Below are 18,669 nucleotides of genomic sequence, written 5' to 3'. Positions count from 1 at the left end.
GATAACATATTTTTTAAAAAGAAAACATTATTTAAGGTTATTAAATATATTTGTTCCTCCTTTATAACAAGTCTGCTGAAAAGTAATTATTAATAGCCTTAAAGGGGATAAATAAAAATTTTGAGGTATTCCTTGATTTGTTTGAGAAAATTCAGGGATGAATTTTATTCAGGAAGAACTAGGACTACTTGGGGTGAGGGGACAAATAACTGATAGATCTACCAACATAGATGAACTTCAAAAACATTGAGTTAAATAAAAGATTCCAGACACAAAATTACATATTGTAAAATTTCACTTAACATAAAATTTATAGAGAAAAGGCAAATATAAGACAGAAAAGAAAGTAGTGGCCCTGGGGTATGACAATGAGAATAAAGTTCAAATGCAAACAGGTAACGGATCTTTCGGGGGCAGTTAAAGCTAAGTGGGAACTGTGTGGAGTAGTGAATACCTGAATCTCCCAAAAATGGGAGACTGAGGCAAGAGATCCGGACTTTGAGACCAGCATGTGCTACACAGTAAGACTGACTATTTAGCCAGACGGTGGTGGTGCACACCTTTAATCCTAGTACTCGGGAAGTAGAGGCAGGTGGATGTCTGTGAATTCGAGGACAGCCTAATCTATAAGAGCTAGTTCCAGGACAGGCTTCAAAGCTACAAAGAAACCCTGCCCCCCACCAAAAGGCTGACTGTCTCAATGTCAAGAGTAACAATAATGAGGACCCCTCAAAACTTGATGGTGATAATTGTCACAGAACTTGGCTAATTTACCAAAACATACTGCATTGCATATTTTAATGAGTGAACTTGATAGTCAAATATTAACAATAAAGCAATTTTTTTTTTGGTTTTTTTTTTCGAGACAGGGTTTCCCTGTAGTTTCTAGAGCCTGTCCTGGAGCTAGCTCTTGTAGACCAGGCTGGCCTCGAACTCAGAGATCCGCCTGCCTCTGCCTCCCGAGTGCTGGGATTAAAGGCGTGCGCCACCGCCCGGCCGCAATTTTTAATTTTTTTAAAAAAAATTATTTACTTAATTTATGTGTATGGATGCTTTGCCTGCAAGTATGTCTGTGTATGCCTAGAACCCACAAAGGCCAAAAGAGGAGGGTCAGACCCATCAGGACTGCAGTTATCAGAGCTTGTAAGTAGCTATATGGGTGGGTACTGGATATCAAACTCAGTCCTCTGCAAAAGCAACATTGCTTTATACCACAGAGCCATCTCCCCAGTAAAGGCATTTTCTTAAAAACAAACAAACAAACAAACAAACAAACAACAACCTGGGTAAAATAGCTGATTCTTCTTCTGAATTGTAGTTAATATTAAAAATCATAGGTCATTTAAGATCTGTTTTGTTCTTTTTGCGTAAGATTGAGTCTTAGTTGGCTGCCCTCAAATTCACACCCCAGGGTTTGAGTATCTTGAGTGCTGAAGGTCAAGTCAAGCATGCACTATCACATTCAAGGATTTTTTTCTAACATCTTATTTGTTTGTTTGTTTAGGGAGAGGGAGATGAAGAGAAGGAGAATGTGTGTGTGCGTGTGTTCATGTCACAGCATATTGTGGGGTCAGAGGACAACTTGCAGACATCAGTTTTCTTTCTTCTACCATGCAGGAGCCAGGGATCAAATTTAGGCCATCAGGCCAGGAGACAAATGCCTCTTTCCTGTGAGCCATTTTGCCAGCCCATACATAAGAAATTTTAAAAGAAAAAAATCTTTACCAAAATTCATTCCCAAGTTTAAAAGACTTACAAAATAAAAGAAAATAAGAGCTCTTAGAGCTACATGCCAGGCCTGATGGCATACACCTATAGTACCAGTTCCTTGCCAAACTGAAGGAAGAGGACATGGAATTCAAGGTCAACACAATTGAGACCACATCTCCAAAAAAATAATTAAAAAACTTTAAGTAGTTCAAACATATGCATTATGTTTTTTTTTCCATTTTTTTTTTGTTTTTGTTTTTTGAAACAGGGTTTCTCTGCAGCTTTAGAGCCTGTCCTGGAGCTAGCTCTTGTAGACCAGGCTGGTCTCAAACTCACAGAGATCCACCTGCCTCTGCCTCCCAAGTGGGATTAAAGGCATGCGCCACCACCGCCCGGCTTGCATTATGTTTTAATTTACTAGTAGGATCCAAGGTTTCCCCTTGGTCAGAAGACCAGTTTCAGTACCGTACTGCAATCACTTTCAGAGGCTTACTTATTCCTAATGCAAATTCAGCAATGCATGTCATATTTAATTTCATGTTTCTACTTAAGCAAAGTGGTAGGAAAAGACTGTTCTTTCAGAGTAAAGATTATTAGATTTGAGAGATAATTTGATTATTAGTTTCATAAGACTTTATAGGAGCCAAATGTTTTTACAGGAAAGAAAAAGGAGGCAAAACTACAACAAATAACAAGGTATAAATCCACTAGCACAGCAAATAAAAATTTCATTTTCATAAAGAAATGTAATGACATAAGCAGAGTAAATGTAAAGGCTCAGCAAGATAGGATATTCCTTCAAACTTTCCTAATATAGTTGCAAGTGCATCAGGATTAAGGCTGCCCACATTAAACATTCACAGGTAAGATGATCCAAAACAAGAGAAGAAAGTTAAGCACAGGAAGATATACTAATGATATGCTCAACTGTATCAGAAATACTGCATGGAACTAAAAGAGACATTTCATAGAACAGAGAAATATTTAGAATATATGTAGCATTATGTGGGGGCTGAAGAGGTACCTGCTCTTCCAGAGAACCTGGGCTGAGTTCCCATCACCCACGTTGAGCAACTCACAACTGCCTGTAACCCCGGTTCCTGGCATCCAACATTTCTTCTGGTACTCATGGGCATTGCATATACATGGTACACATAAATACACTCAATCACACATATACACATTAAATTTTAAAAAATTAGATGTACAACGATGGGCCAGCAAGATGACAGAGTTGCAAGCCTAATAACAGTTTGATCCCTAGGGCCTATTTGGTGGAAATAGAGAACCAACTCCCTCAAGTTGTCCTTTGATTTCCACACACCATGACATGTGTGCATGTGCACATACATAAAAAAATGAAAACATAAAATTAAAATAAAATGCATAAAAAGCAGTTTTCTTTCATATAGTTAATAGCTGAAATATCCAAAACTAGGGAGTTAAAACTGTCTAGACAGGAACACATCAAAGCACAAACACAACTATAAACCAAGAGCGGTAAAAACAAAATGTCACCTGAAACTGTAGAAAAGTTAGTATTTGAAAAGGGCTTCATTTGATGAGAAAAATTTAATATGAAATAAGTATTAAAAGACACCAGAAAATAAAATTTCCAATCCCTTCAAACATTAACCACTGTCAGATATATATACATGCACACACACATACATACAGGAATGCGTACATGCATATCATGGAGTTGACATACCAAGTACAATTTAGAAATAGAAATAGACACCATTTCTTTTGGTTTGGCTTTTATCCTACACTTTTTGTTTCCTTTAAGCTTTTTTTCCCCCTAGTAACAAACCTAGGAAAGGTATGCACTAGAAACTGTTATCTATAGCAGTTTAAAATCAGCTTTATTGCTGTATTTTGGGATTTTCTGTTGCTGGGGATTGGACTGAGGGTTTTGTGCATGATAGGCAAGCATTCTATCACTGAGTTACATTCCCAGACCTTTTCTCCTGTTGCAGTATTGGGAAGGGAATCCAGAGTCTTGTGCCTGGTAGATGCTTTACCACTGAGCCACGCCCACCCTACCACTGATGTACTACATTCATTAACTTGTTTATTTCTATGGGCAATAGGTGAGTGAGGTATGCACTTGTGAAACATTTAGTCCTCTACTGAAATGAGCTTAACCTTATTATTTTCAAATCTGCCCCAGTGAATTAGCACATTGTGTAATTTAAAAAATGATCAAAAGAAAACATTTGTTATCTACAGTTTTAACATAGAAATCTCTTAACCAAGATGTCCAAAGATAGACCATCTATGTTACATGATAACAGATTCACCCAACTTATCTCTTTTCAATAAGAGTAGTTATATGCAAAGCACATAGGTAAGTTTGGGAATGCATAAACTTACATAAACATAATTAAAAATTAGTAGAGATATTAGTAAAGTTTACAGAAGAAAATTCAATTTGAATTATAACATATGCAAATTTTTCTATATAGTTTAATAATTTCTCATAAAAGCATGAGAGTTCATGACTCTGACTCCAATAAACAACTCTGGGAGGGAAGCAGCACTCATTTTCCCTTACACTTCTGTTTTTGGATCTCTCTAAACATCGTCAAAGTTTTAAAAGTACAACTTTTAACATTGCTCTTTTAAAGACAGAGTCTCACTGGGCAGCCCTGCCTGGCCTGTAATTCTCTATGTGGAACAGGTTGGCCACTAATTCAGAGACCCCTATCTCTGCCTTCTAAGTGCTGGATTAAAAGCGTGTACCACCAACCCAGTCCTTTTTTTTATATTTTGAAAAGATCTTGCTTTTGGTCTAGGTTAGTCTTGAACTGACAGTGATCCTCCTGCTTCAACTTCTCCTGTGCTAGGATTAAAGAATGTGCTACCATGCCAAGTTCATTACTATGTCTTGATTTTTTTGAGTATATATTCTATATTATTTTCTTTAATTAATATAGCAGTTTCATTTTTGAGACAATCCCATGAGCCAAACCTGGCTCTGAACTCCTTCTTCATCTTCATGCTTGCACTCAGGGATGTGTGCACATGTCTGTGTATGTCCATGTGTGTCGTTTCCCCCACACAAACATGGTATCACCGGGGAGATGATTCAGTTAGTAAAGTACTTGCTATGCAAGCATGGAGACTTTAATCTGGATCCCTAACACCCACATAAAAAGTCAGGTATAGCAGCCCACGCCAGTAATCTCACCAATGGGAAGGGAGAGACAGGAGGATCACTGGGGCTGCTGGCCAGCAAGCCTAGTCAAATAGGTGAGTTCCAGGTTTAGTGTTTGATCTTATCTCAAAAAAAAAAAATGAGTTGGGGAATGATACAGGAGGAAATCACAGAGAAAACTAGTAAGCATTTTACTATGGACTTTAGACACTAGGTAAATAATGGAAGGGAAAATAATACAAGAAAATAAAACAGTAGAGTTATAATGTGTGATTAATTCAACACTACACTTGAGTATTGAAAGAGAAGTGACAAGTCAGAAGAAAGTGAGAATCAAGTACTGTAAGTACTATAGCACTTTTCTGTAACTAAAGTTCACAGAAAAGGAATTACTTCCCAAGGTTTGAGGTATACAAAGATATGTTGGACTACCAGGGGTATATATTTCAGTAGTAGAGTGAGCACTGTGTGTGAGATCCTGGGTTCAGTACTAAGTACCATAAAGAAAAAGAAGCTAACAAAATCTAAACTTGCAGTATTAGAAATTGAACCCAGGGCTTTCTACATACTAAGCAACCCAGCAAAGTGTCCTCCGACCTTCCCATGTGTACGATCACCACATTTAATTTAATTTAAAAAACTTAATACATCTATGTTTTAAGATGGATTTTTGGACCTTGGACTTAACATAGTGAAGGGAACCCTGATGGCTCTTTGTCTTGGAGAGGGGCAGAGTGGGGGTATGGGTGGAAGGGAGGGGAGGGAAAGGGGAGGAGGAGGGGAGGAGATGGAAATTTTTAATATAAAAAATGAGAAACAAAACAAAACAAAACAAAACAAAAAATCAAAAAACAACAACAACAACAACAAAAAAAAACCAATTCCAGGGGATCTGACACCTTCAAACCAATGCACATAAAGTAATGTTAAATAAACCATAAGAAATATCTTTTAAAAAAAAGGTGGATTTTTATATCTAACCTATCCATGTTCATTGTGTACTTTTAAATAGTCAAATAGCTCCTATCTATCTATCTATCTATCTATCTATCTATCTATCTATCTATCTATCTATCTATCTATCTATTTTGAGGCAGACTATAGTTATGCAGGGCTGGAACTTGCTATGTTGACTAGGTTAGCCTTAAGCACACAGAGATCTACCTGCCTCCCAAGGGATGGAATAAAGTCTTGCGTCACCACATCCAACTCAAAAGACTTATTCATTCTGAAAGATTTTATTTTAATTTATGTGTATGTGTGCCCATTGACAGAGAGGGCATTGGATCTTCTGGAATTGTAGTTATAAGTAGTTGTGAATTGCCCAACAGAGGTCTTGGAATCAAATTCAGATTCTCTGGAAGAGTAGAAATCTTAACTGCTAAGCCACTTTCCAGCCTTCAAGTGACTTAAGAAAACAACAACAGAATTTGCAGGGACAAAGATTCTACAATGAGTCTGATTTTTTTTTTAACTAAATGACAATGTAACTCAATATATTATAACAATATGTTCCTTCATAATTGTTAAGTAGTTAAGAGAAAGTGCCCAAGTGTTTAGATACAAATATTAACTATTGTCCTTCCTTAATAATTTAATAAAACAGAGGAGGGAGGGGGAAGGAAGGAGGGGGAACTGTGGTTGGTACATAAAATGAATAAAATAAAATACTAAAAAATTAATTTAATAAAATGTGTTTAGGTTAGTTAATTTTTGTACCATTCAGTAAAAACAATAAAACAGAATTGAAGAAAGAAGTGGATCCCTAGTATGTGATAATTTCTAAGCAAAACTGTTATGAATATCAACATAAAGGTCACCACCCAAGGTTTTCTGTTGCTTACACATTAGCTCTAGATTTAAAATGCTATACTTGCTCTCTGAACAATTTGTCTAGATTATTTTTTGGTTATTTTGTGGTTTTGTGTGAACGTTGAAAAATTATTTACTGTTTAAATATTGAATTATTTACTGTTAAATATTGAATTTCTGAGCCAGGCAGTGGCATGCCGTTAATCCCAGCACTTGGGAGGCATAGGCAGGTGGATCTTTATGAGTTTGAGGTCAGCCTGGTCTACAGAGCTAGTTCCAGGACAGCTAGAGCTGCTAAACAGAGAAACCCTGTTTCGAAATACAAACAAAAAAATTGAATTTCTGAAGCCCAAATTCTTACAGTCCTTTACAGGGTTTAGTCATTCAAACGCAAAAACAAACCAGGTACAGGGGTATGAACCTGTAATCCCAGTACCCAGGAGGCAGAGAGACATAAGGATGGTGGAATTATCCTGTACCACACAACGAGACCCTCTCTCATAAAAACCCGAAAAACAGAACCAGTAAAGTAGCCCCAAAGGTAAAGGTGGTTGCTGCAAGCCTGGTGACCTGAGTGATCTCTAGAACCCAAGTAAAGCTGGAAGGAGAACCCATTCCACAAAGTTGTCCTCTGACTTCCACACATGTATTCCCACACACATCATGTGAAAATATGAACACAATAATTTTTTTAAACTGGAAAAATAAAACCAGAGGTACTTTAAAGTATTTTAGAAATGGGTGTTAGCAGGTTATTATGGTTAGATTCCTTTAAAAATGTATGTTTTATTTGCTAAAATTAAAAATAGCAGGAAGACAGATGTGGTGGCTACATTAACATATAAACATATATCTAACTGTGACTTCAATCATCTTTTATTTATTATACACTAAATAAAATAAATTCATAAAAATTTTTACATTAAGTTTTTTGAGCAGCAGGTATTGATGATAAAATCCAGGGCCTCATGTATGCTACATAAGTGTTTCATAACAATGCAACAGTTCCAACTCTTATGTGGTTTTTAAAATCCTAGAAATTACTTCAGCAAACTCAGATTACAACATATAATTATCAAGAGAAGATACTTTATATCTAGAAATAAAAAGACAGGAGAACAAAACCTTAGCAGCCTGAGTCCTTCAAACAGAGTGCACGCCTATAATAATCATTTGGGTCTCAGGCCTGCCATCCCAGCACTCAAAACACTGAGGCAAGAGGATTGCCATAAGGACGAGGGTAGCCTGGGCTACAAAGAGGATTCCAGGCCAGCCTGGGTTACAACGTAAAGTCCTGTCTTAAATGTCAAAAAATTATTTCACTAATAAAGTCATCTAGATTTTATTCATATACATTTTGATAATTATCCAAATTCACAGACTGATAATCATTTGATCAGGTTCACCCACTGTATTCCTGCATTATAAAAGCAAAACTGCAATTCTTCAACCACTTTCTCATTGATTAAATTGATGCTGTAAATATTTATCAAGGTAGCCAGCACATATTATTACACTACAGTTTGGCTAAAATATTGTCAAATACAAGCTAGGTGTTGTAGCACATGCTCCTATTTCTGGCACTGGGGCAGAGGCCGAATGACTGCCACAAGATTAAGCCAGCCTAGTCCAAGTACTGAGTTCTAGACCAGCCACAGCTAGGTAGCAAGAGCCTGTCTTGAAAACCAAAATAAGAACTGTCAGGTAGCCAAAAAAAATGGTTTCACAAATTTTTCTGCTTTAATATAATATAAAGCTTAAATTATTTAAGTAATTTTATCAATGGAAAACTACATCAAGCAGCATGTTAACAGAAAAACAGTAAGTCATTTTTCTAGTATTTAGGACTTTCCTAAGCATCCACTAACAGTACTGACATTTGTTGAAGTTATATTTCTCAATCAGCTCACAGGTACATTATATCTCTAAACCATTAAAGTATAATTTATTTAGTTGAAAAGTATCTATTTTAAGGAAAATAATTCAACAACTAACCTTTCTGTACTCCTAAGAGGGCAGGAGACGTCTCCTGGGAAGTTCTGTCGGGTTCCTGGGGAGGCACAACCATGGCAAGTGTGTGTATGGGTACACGTGGAACCTAAAACATCAACTCACAAAAAAGTCATCTCAGATCATAGAGGAAAACAAAGGTTCATAAATAAAAAACAAATATTGCTTTATGTCTTCTTCATATACCAACAAGTTCATTCTTTTCTATTTTAGATTTATTTTATGTATGAGTATTTTGCCTGAGTGTATGTATGTGTACCACATGTGCTCTTGGAAGTCAGAAGGAGGCATGAGGTCCCTTGGAATTGGGATTACAGATGGTTGTGACCCCATGTGGGTGCTGGGAACCAAGGCCTGGTCTTCTGCAAGAGTAACAAGTGCATCTGACTGCTAAACCATATCTCCCATCCCCTAACTTTATTCACTGAAACTTAAAATTTTCTTCTTAAGCCTTCACCAAGGAATAATTTCTGAGAATACTGAATTTGAAGACTCAAGACAATATAAGTTTCAATGATTTAGGTTAATTAATATTAATGTTATTATCTCTTGCTGAAATGAAAGCCTTACAGAATCAATTATAGTTAAGAGTACAAACCACAAACTCACTATATACTGGTCAATTTACTCTTGTTCAAATTCTAAACAAGTAAAAGAGAAAATAAAATTCCAACATATTTACTGAATTGGAGTATACTATGAACTTCCAAGATAACTTAATAATTAAGACTTTTGCCTTCATTAAACAAAAACTTTCAAAGAATACCTATATCAAGAAATAATCTATTTTACTCTACCTGAGATTCATCTTGTGAAGGAGAGGTAAGCTGAGACACATCTGTGGTGGGAACCAACAGAACATTATTTGGATAATCCAACAGATAAGAAACAACATTGGTATGGCCACCTTTTGCAGCTTCAATAAGCATTGTTGATCCATCCTAAGAAATAATTGATCATAGTTAATTCTTTATAAATTTATTCTTATAATCTGATAAAATTATCTAGTAAGACAAATAAATAAATGTAACTATTTTATTATCAGGTTTTGAGACCTGCTTGCTATCTAGCCCCAAAATTACTTTAGACTCAAGGCAATCCTGATGGCTCTGGCTTCTCAAATGCTGTTACCACAGGCAGTTCAAATTTTAAGAGTAATAAATATTAAGCACTAAAAAAATCAAGCATACCTTTAATAATAATATATCTTATTATTTGGTGGTCTGTGTTTGTTTGCTTTTCTTTTTTGTTCCTGAAACATGGTCTCAATATTTACCCCATGCAGGTTTTTTTGTTTTGTTTTTTCAAGACAAGGTTTCTCTGTGGCTTTGGTGCCTGTCCTGGAACTAGAACTAGTTCTTGTGGACCAGGCTGGCCTCGAACTCACAGAGATCCGCCTGCCTCTGCCTTCCAAGTGCTGGGATTAAAGGCTTGCACCACCGCTGCTGCCCAGCCCCATGCAGGTTTTGAACTGACAGTAATAGTACTGCTTCAGCATACCTGACAATCCTGTTACCATATATTACCGTACTCAGCTAGTATAGAGTTAAGTAAATACCTTGAGCTGGGTGTGGTGTTGCATGCCCTTAATTCCAGAACTTGTGAGGCAGAGGCAGGGGGATCTCTGTGAGTTTGAGACCAGTATACACTACTGTCTACAAAATGAGCTCCAGAGATCACCAGAATTATATTCAGAAACCCTGTTTCAAAACAACAAAAGACAAAAACAAGCCCAGCGGTGGTGCACACACCTTTAATTCCAGCACTCCAGGAGGCAGAGGCAGGCAGATCTCTGTGAGTCGGAGGCTAGCCTGATCTACAGAGTGAGTTCCAGGACAGCCAAAGATACACAGAGAAACACTCCCCCCACCCCAGGCTTCAAACAAACAAAACAAAACAAAACAAAAACCAAAAAACTCACCCAACAACAAACAAATGCTGTGACTATCATTCGTAATAATAAAGAAGCTGCTTTTGGCCAGTGGCTTAACAGAATATAGCCAGGCTGGAAAAGATGTATAGAGAGAGTAGGCAGAGTCCAGTAGAAGCCATGTAGCCACCTCAGGAGACAGGTCGGATGGAACCTTACACTGAACAAAACCTTACCTGTAGGCCACAACCACCTGGCGATACACAGATTAATAGAAATGGTTTAAGATATAAGAGCCAGCTAGGAATACGTTAGAGTCATTGGCCAAGCACTGTTGCAATTAATATAATTTCAGTGTGGTTATTTTGGATCTGGGCGGATGGGAAACAAACGAGCAGCCTTTGACTACAAACAAAAACAAAAACAAACTAAAACTAAAAACAAAAAATGTAGAATACCTTGAGTCGATGAGTAGGGTCAGCTCCATGAGCCAATAGTAGTTCAACCACGGCCAAGTGGCCTCCTGCACATGCCAGTGATACCACTGTGTGATCATTATTGGCTGTAGCCCTATTCACATTGGCACCTTTAAGAAAAACAGTAATTTAACAAAGGTGAAAAGCAAACTAGTCTGCAATATCATTTAAAGATGATTCTCAATTATGATACAGATACAAAACAATGTAGAAATCATAGGTGTATAGCTTGAAAATTTTCACAAAGTAAACACACCTGTGTAACTAGAACCTAGAACAAGAAATGGGACACTAACCACTATCCCTCCTGAGTGCTGGGATTAAAACCTGCATGCCTGGCTGAATGTTCTTGCAACATGAGATGATTTTTTAAAATTGTTTAACAATAAGTTCAGATAATGGCATTACTTAGCAACTCCTACAAGCTAGAAAGGCAGTATTCAGTGTGTTCCTATTCTTGGCAATTCTGATTATATGAGGAGGGTTGTTGTTGGGTATGACTAGGTGTTCTGTTTAGCTACAGAAGCATAAAAGAATTCCCAAAGTTATCCACCTGCTTCACAGTCATAACCATTTAAACTTGCTTTACCTTTGCTAATAAGAAACTGAACAGTGCATAAATGACCAGCTCTTGCAGCCTTCATCAAAGGTGTTCTTCCACCTTCAGATTCATGTTCCTATTAAAGAAACAGAAAAATGAATAAGCATTAACTAGTTAAATATTTATTTTAAAGATTCAGTACTAATAAAATGATAAACAATGAGGATTTAATAATTGTGAACACTTACACTACTTCAATTCTTCTAATGTACAGGTTTGTTTAGTTACACAAGATAGCACAACCTATCATGGACAAGTTCAACCTTGCATACCTAACAATATTCATTAAAAATAATAAAACTAATGAATTTTGGTTCCCAATAACTTTATTTTTCTAATTACAATGAGATTAAAAAAGCATTTTTGGGGGGCTGGAGAGATGGCTCAAAGGTTAAGAGCACTGATTGTTCTTTCAGAGATCCTGAGTTCAACTCCCGGTGCCCACATGGTGACACATAACCATCTGTAATGAGCTCTGGTGCCCTCTTCTGGCCCACAGGGATATATGCAGGCAGAACACTACACATAATAAAGTAAATAAATCTTTTTTTTTTTTAAAAAAAGGTATTTTTCTTAACCATTCATGTGAACTGTGGAAGAAAGAAACAAGTCCCATAAAGTGATGAAAAGGATCCTGACCTTCTATTGAGAACCATTAAGAAACCTATTAAAGGATGGAAGGAGAAAACAGACTCCAACAGTTATCCTCTGACCTCCACAAGTGCTGTGGTATATATGCATACAAGCATGAGCACATGAATACACACACAAACACACACACACACACACACACACACACACAAAATTTAAAGGATTCCACTAAAAGATAGGAAGAGGCAATTGGATTTCTGTGAGTTTGAGTCCAGCCTAGTCTGTAGAGTGAATCCTAGGACGGCCAGGCTACAAAAAGAAACCCTGTCTTAAAAAACAAAAAACAAGAACAGCAACAAAACAAAAAAAAGAAGAAAGAAAAAGAAAAAAATCATTATAGTATTTAAAAGGGAACAAAAATAAACCAACAGACAGAATGTTTTAGAATAGAAACTAAACACTTGAATATTCAAAGGCAAAAGAAAATTTTAGCAGTAAGATCATCATTCTTCTCTAGAAAGTTTAGTAGCTACAAGAATGAATGATAAAACAGCCGCTAACCAGGCCTGATGTGGGAGGGTCTTCTGTTTGTGTTGATTTCATTGGTTAATAAAGAAACTGCCTGGCCCATTTGATAGGCCAGCCCTTAGGTGGGTGGAGTAGACAGAACAGAATGCTGGGAAGAAGGGAAGTTAGGCAGACGCTTCAGGCAATCGCCATGCCTCTCCTCTCTGGGACAAACGCCATGAAGCCAGCCGCCAGGTTATACATGCTGAATATTTCCGGGTAAGCCACCACCTTGTGGTGCTACACACATTACTAAATATGGGTTAAAGCAAGATGTGAGAATTAACTAATAAGAGGCTGAAACTAATGGGCCAGGCAGTATTTAAATGAATACAGTTTGTGTGTTGTTATTCCAGGGCATAAGCTAGCCAGGCGGTAGGGAGCTGGGCGGCAGGAACACAGCCCGCACCTCCACACTACACAGGCCTTATATCAAATGGCACTGAAAGGAACTCACTTATATGGTTAGTAGTCTTAGTATGGTTAATGTGCAAACTCCTATTACATTCACTTAATTACTGAAATAGTTGGTGATAACTTTGTTCCAATGGAGAGTTTTCTGACCTATTCTCCATGTTCATGTTTAAATTATACCCTGTACGTAAATGTGAATTCTGCTAGTTCAGCTGACTTATTACTAAGAAAAGGTTGAAAAAGTAAAGATGACAGGTTTTATTTCACCATTCTTTTAGATTAACTCAGAAAGTCACATAGTTGCCATATAATCAATTTAAAAATAGGTGCTTTGTCAACACAATAGAAAACTTTAATCTACATTATGAATTAAATGTGGGAACCAGAGCAATGTCTCAGCAGTTAAGAGAACTTCATGCTCTTCCAGAGGACCCAAGTTCGATTCCCAGGACCCATGTGGGGAGTGGGCTCACAAGCTTCTTTAATTCCAGTTCAGGAGATCTGATGCCCTCTACTGGCCTCCATGGGCTCCCAGTACAAAAGTGGTACACAGACATCCTGAGTACATATAAAGTACAGAAAAACTAAAAGAAAAAAAAAACTAAAAAAAAAAAAAGTGTGGATTATCATTTTATTGGAAAATTTAAACTAGATTACAGCAAAAAGAATTTCAATCCAAAAGGACTTTTTTTCTTTTAAACTTTGAGAGATGGTCTACAGGACTCAAAATTAAAATTGTTCTGTCTCAGCCCTTCTACAAGTAAACCCTACTATATCTGATAAAGAAGTGGCCATGAAGTCCATATTTTATGTATTGTTCCTCAACTACTGATAAAAATTAAGTTTACTTTGACTTTTTAATTGTTACACATTGATTAGGTAATTTTTACTAACTCTAAGTTATGAGAGAATAACTATAGATAATGCTAAAATAACCCTGTTTTAGAATGGATTTTGAATTTACATGCAGACAACTAACATTTTTGGCAACTTGTATTAGTACACACACACACACACACACACACACACACACACACACACACACACCAGGTGGTGGTGGCACATGTCTTCAATTCCAGCACTCAGGAGACAGAGGCAGGCAGATCTCAATGAGTTTGAGGCAAGCCTGGTCTATAAGAGCTAGTTTCAGGACAGGCTCCAAAGGTACACCAAAAAACCCTATCTTGAAAAACAAAAAAACAAAACAAAACAAAAACCCAAAGAACCAAACCAAAAAACTCTAAGCAATCTTACAATCTTGAGCATATTATTGTTTGGCTTTGTTTTGAGATAGTAGTCTTAAACTGGCCTTGAATTCATTCTGCAGAGCACAAACTAGCCTTGAATTCATAGCAGTCTCCTGCTTCAGTCCCCTAAAATACTGGGATTACAAGCATAAGCTCCCATACCTTGTTTGAATATACTTTTGATACCATTAGTAGTCAGCACCTACATCTCTTAAAAAAATTAACACAATTTGTAGCATTCATTGAGCCTACAACTTTAAACAATTTAAACTATAGCTCTTTCATTAAGGAAAATGAACAAAGCATATCACTGCTATTTTTCCTTTTTATTGTCAGAAACACACATTTCCACTGCCACCTGACATATCTTGCCATGCTTTTAATTAAAACTGAGCTTTATTTTCAATATTACAGGTTAATTTTTAAATGGCAATACCCTAACAAGAGAAAAATTGTGTTACATTTCCCCATTACTTCTATATGCATATATGTACACAATGTGTTTATGTATGTATGAATGTATCTGTATCTCTCTCTCTCTCTACACGCACACACACATTTTTTTTTGAGACAGGGTACCACTAAGCCTTGGCTGTTCTAGAACTCACTATGTAGATCAGGCTAGTCTCAAACTCACAGAGATCCACCTGCCTCTGCCTCTCCAGTGCTAGGACTTCCACAATGCCTGCCTAGGAAAATGTTCTTTTGAGTTGAGTCATTTACCAGCTAGATTTCTTCCACTTCATGTGTATCTGCTTGTGATATTTAATCAAGACATTAATATCAGTAGAAGATTGTTCACTTAAGTTTGAGATTCACAAAAATTAATTTCATTTGTTATTCTGCGAGATTTCTTTAAATAACAAATACAAATAATACAAAGGAAATAAACTACTAGCAATGAAATCTCTGAATGAGACATCATACTATTTTTAAATTGAAGAGAATATTTTCTTTGTCAGTCAGCAAAGTCCTTTAATTTCTTAGCTGGAATTCAAATATTCCAAGTTTTAATTACCTATAATATCTATTCTATGTGGTAGCAGATTATAATCATAAAAGGCCACTATAATCTAATCCTTTGCTTGGAACTGTGTCCTTCAAAAGTCTTCACGTCTTCCTGCTTGTTGTCCAGAAGAAAAGAGGACTTATGGATCCTATTTTAAAAATTAAAATCACATTTGACCATGAAGACCTTGTAAAGACCTTGCCACTGCTACTTTAGGCGCTGGGCTTTATTATTTGTTAGCTAAGAATTTTCAAGTAAGGGCTGGAGAGATGGTTAAGAGCATTGCCTGCTCTTCCAAAGGTCTTGAGTTCAATTCCCAGCAACCACATGGTGGCTCACAACCATCGGTAATGAGGTCTGGTGCCCTTCTCTAGCCTTCAAGTATACACGCAGAAAGAATATTGTATACATAATAAATAAATAAATATTTTTAAAAAAAGAATTTTCAAGTAAAACAATTCTAATTAATAAAGACTATAATCTTATGAGCACTTTTTTTTTGTTTGAGACAAGGTCTCTCAATAGAGTCCCAGCTGTCCTGAAACTCGTAATGTAGACAAGGCTGCCCTTGAAAACACAGGGATCTACCTGCCTCTGCCTCCAGAGAACCAGGATTAAAGGTGAGTGACACCATACCCTGATGATGAGTGGTTTTCTTTTCTTGAGACAAGATTATCACTAACTAGCCTTGGTTGGCCTGGAACTCAATATGTAGAACTGATTTATCTGCCATACCAGGCTTGAGTATAGTACTTTTTTTAAAGGACATGACAATGGTCTTCCAATAAAATGTTAATATAAATCTTATGAGGAAGTAATTATGTTAAATTATAGACATTCATTCCTTGGTCTTTAAAAAAAACTAAAGTTACAAGGAGTAACATTTAAAAATATCTAACCAAGAATTATAAAGATGTGAAGAAACACAGGAAAAGTCAAATGATATTTTAAGATAATTAGTTATGTAGCTTTCCCTGCCCTTATGTGTTAGTGCTTTTCAGTCAGTCACTGACTAGAGTGAATGGAGTCTCCACCAAACATAAGAAATGTGTCTTGAAAAGGGAGTAACTCCAACCTCCTTAGTGATGTGTAAGGGGATACATGTTTCTACAATACAGATTTAATAAGGAAGTACTGAGATAATTATATGATTTAAAGCTGACTATCAAGTACCAATACTCAGTTTGTCTCGTTGTTCCCTCTTCTTTTTTTTTTTTTTTCTTTTTTTTTTCTTTTTTTTTTTTCTTCTTTTTTTTTTTTTTTTTCTCATGGTTTATTTTTTTTTTATATTTAAAAATTTCCATCTCCTTCCCTCCTCCTCCCCCCTCCCTCCCCTCCTTCTCCCCTTTCTCTCCCCTCCTTCTCCCCCTTCCCTCCCCTCCCCTCCACCCATACCTCCCCTCCCTCCCTCTCAAGGCCAAGGAGCCATCAGGGTTCCCCACTCTATGCTAAGACCAAGGTCCTCCCAACTCCCCCCAGGTCCAGGAAGGTGATCGACCAAGCTGAGAAGGCTCCCACAGAGCCCGTCCATGAAGAAGAATCAGAGCCCAGAGCCATTGTCCTTTGCTTCTCAGTCAGCCCCCGCTGTTGGCCACACTCAGAGAGACGGGTTTGGTCGCATGATCCATCAGTCCCATTCCAACTGGAGTTGGTGATCTCCCATTAGTTCTGTCCCACCGTCTCCATGAGTGAACGCACCCCTCTCGTTCCTGACTTTCTCCCTCATGTTCTCGCTCCTTCTGCTCCTCATCGGGACCTTGGGAGCTCAGTCCAGTGCTCCAATGTGGGGCTCAGTCATGTTCCCTCTTCTAATATTAGTGGATATTAACCTCCACTAATAGCAAATCCAGTTCAAACAATAAGTACAGTGTCAAACACAGAACCTATTATGATGTACTACAAAAACAGAAATGGCATAAAAATTTTATCTACTATTCCAGTTCTTCAAGTAATTTAAAAAGAACATTTACATAAATGTTTGGGTATGGTTTGTACATGCCTATCATCTCAGCACTCTAGAAGGCAGGAGGATTGTCTTTAAAAACAACAACAACAAAAAAATACTCAAAACTCCATGCTGGTCACAAGCTCTAAAGAGAGAGCAAATACTGCTATTTTACTAACTGGACATGTTGAGGATGGTCAAATTGCCCTCTAAATATTTATGCTGAGAGACTGGAGAGATAGCTCAGTGGTTAAATGGGGTACCCGCTCTTTCAAAGGACCAGAGTTCTCTTCCTAACACTCCAGTTCCAGGAGGTGACAGCCTCATCTGGCTTCCAGGGGCACCTACACATACAGTATGCACATTAAAAAAAAAAAAAAACCAAAAAACTGTATTTCTGTCGACAGATTAGTATTGTTCTGCCAGCTCTTGTCAGAGAAGCTTCATTTTGCTATGGTTGGTGGTACGTCAAAGCGCTGAGAATAAGTGACCGTTGACATCAGTACCACCTTTCACCCAAGCCCAAGGCCCAGGGAATATCACAGAAGAAGGGGTAAAAAGAATGTAAGAGTTGGAGGAAGGGGCAGAGTCTTATGGAATGCTGTCTTCCGGGGCATGACAAGACCATCACACTCATGAACTTAGAGCAGCTGTGCTTACCTGCATAAGACCTACACATGATTGAGTTGTCAACATTCCCTCACGGAAGGGGGAGGGGCGGTTAACAGTTGCTTGGGGGTAGGGCCTCACAAGGCCCCATCCACTTTGGAGGATCTAGAGGCAGTTAATGGTTGCTGGGGGAGGGAGAGACATTTTCTTCTGGTGTAATTACTGGTAAGTCACCCATACTCCCATAAATAACCTCGCCTAAGCTCCTGTAATAATCCTAACTAAACTCACTGGGTCACAGAAAAAAACAACAAAATTCATAGAAACTGAAGAGGGGCTACCTAGTAAGATAAAGAAAATTAGTAAAAAGTGGGAGGGAGATAAAAGAGGGTAATGAAAGGAGGGGTAAACATGATCAGATCAGATTATATATGTGTGAAAGTGTCATATTAAACTCATCATTATGTACAATGTATGCTAATAAAAATATCAGATAAGTTTCAAAAAGCCACATACTCAACATTGACCTGAGCTTATTTTCTGTGTTCAGTATAAATGCAAATAACCAAAGTATATTAGGTTATATAATATACAATAATATGGATAAGAAAATAAAGTTCTATTCATTTAATATCTGACAAGAAGTGA

At 37.3% G+C, this 18,669-nt stretch overlaps 1 protein-coding gene across 10 annotated transcripts in view; it reads right to left on the bottom strand.

Moving 5' to 3' along the window:
• The window catches only part of LOC119814125 (ankyrin repeat and KH domain-containing protein 1), a 120,859-nt gene that overhangs the window by 48,699 nt on the left and 53,491 nt on the right, over positions 1–18,669 (bottom strand). For 8 of the 10 annotated variants that reach the window (XR_005285363.1, XM_038329490.2, XM_038329486.1 and 5 more), the window contains exons 11-14: positions 11,628–11,715; positions 11,021–11,148; positions 9,490–9,633; positions 8,678–8,780 (exon numbers count right to left, since the gene is read on the bottom strand). Coding sequence is in view for 9 of the 10 variants with exons in the window: in XM_038329490.2 (XP_038185418.1) it covers positions 8,678–8,780; positions 9,490–9,633; positions 11,021–11,148; positions 11,628–11,715 (463 nt within the window). In the remaining variant the exon portion in view is untranslated. The remainder of the gene's footprint in view (positions 1–8,677; positions 8,781–9,489; positions 9,634–11,020; positions 11,149–11,627; positions 11,716–18,669) is intronic. The other 2 variants (XM_038329484.1, XM_038329492.1) reach the window with 1 other exon arrangement.

Source organism: Arvicola amphibius, chromosome 5 (assembly GCF_903992535.2).
Source record: "Arvicola amphibius chromosome 5, mArvAmp1.2, whole genome shotgun sequence".
In the NCBI taxonomy this organism is placed as follows: Eukaryota; Metazoa; Chordata; class Mammalia; order Rodentia; family Cricetidae; genus Arvicola; species Arvicola amphibius.
Note: the sequence above shows the minus strand (reverse complement) of the source record. Positions and strands in the feature narration are given on the sequence as shown.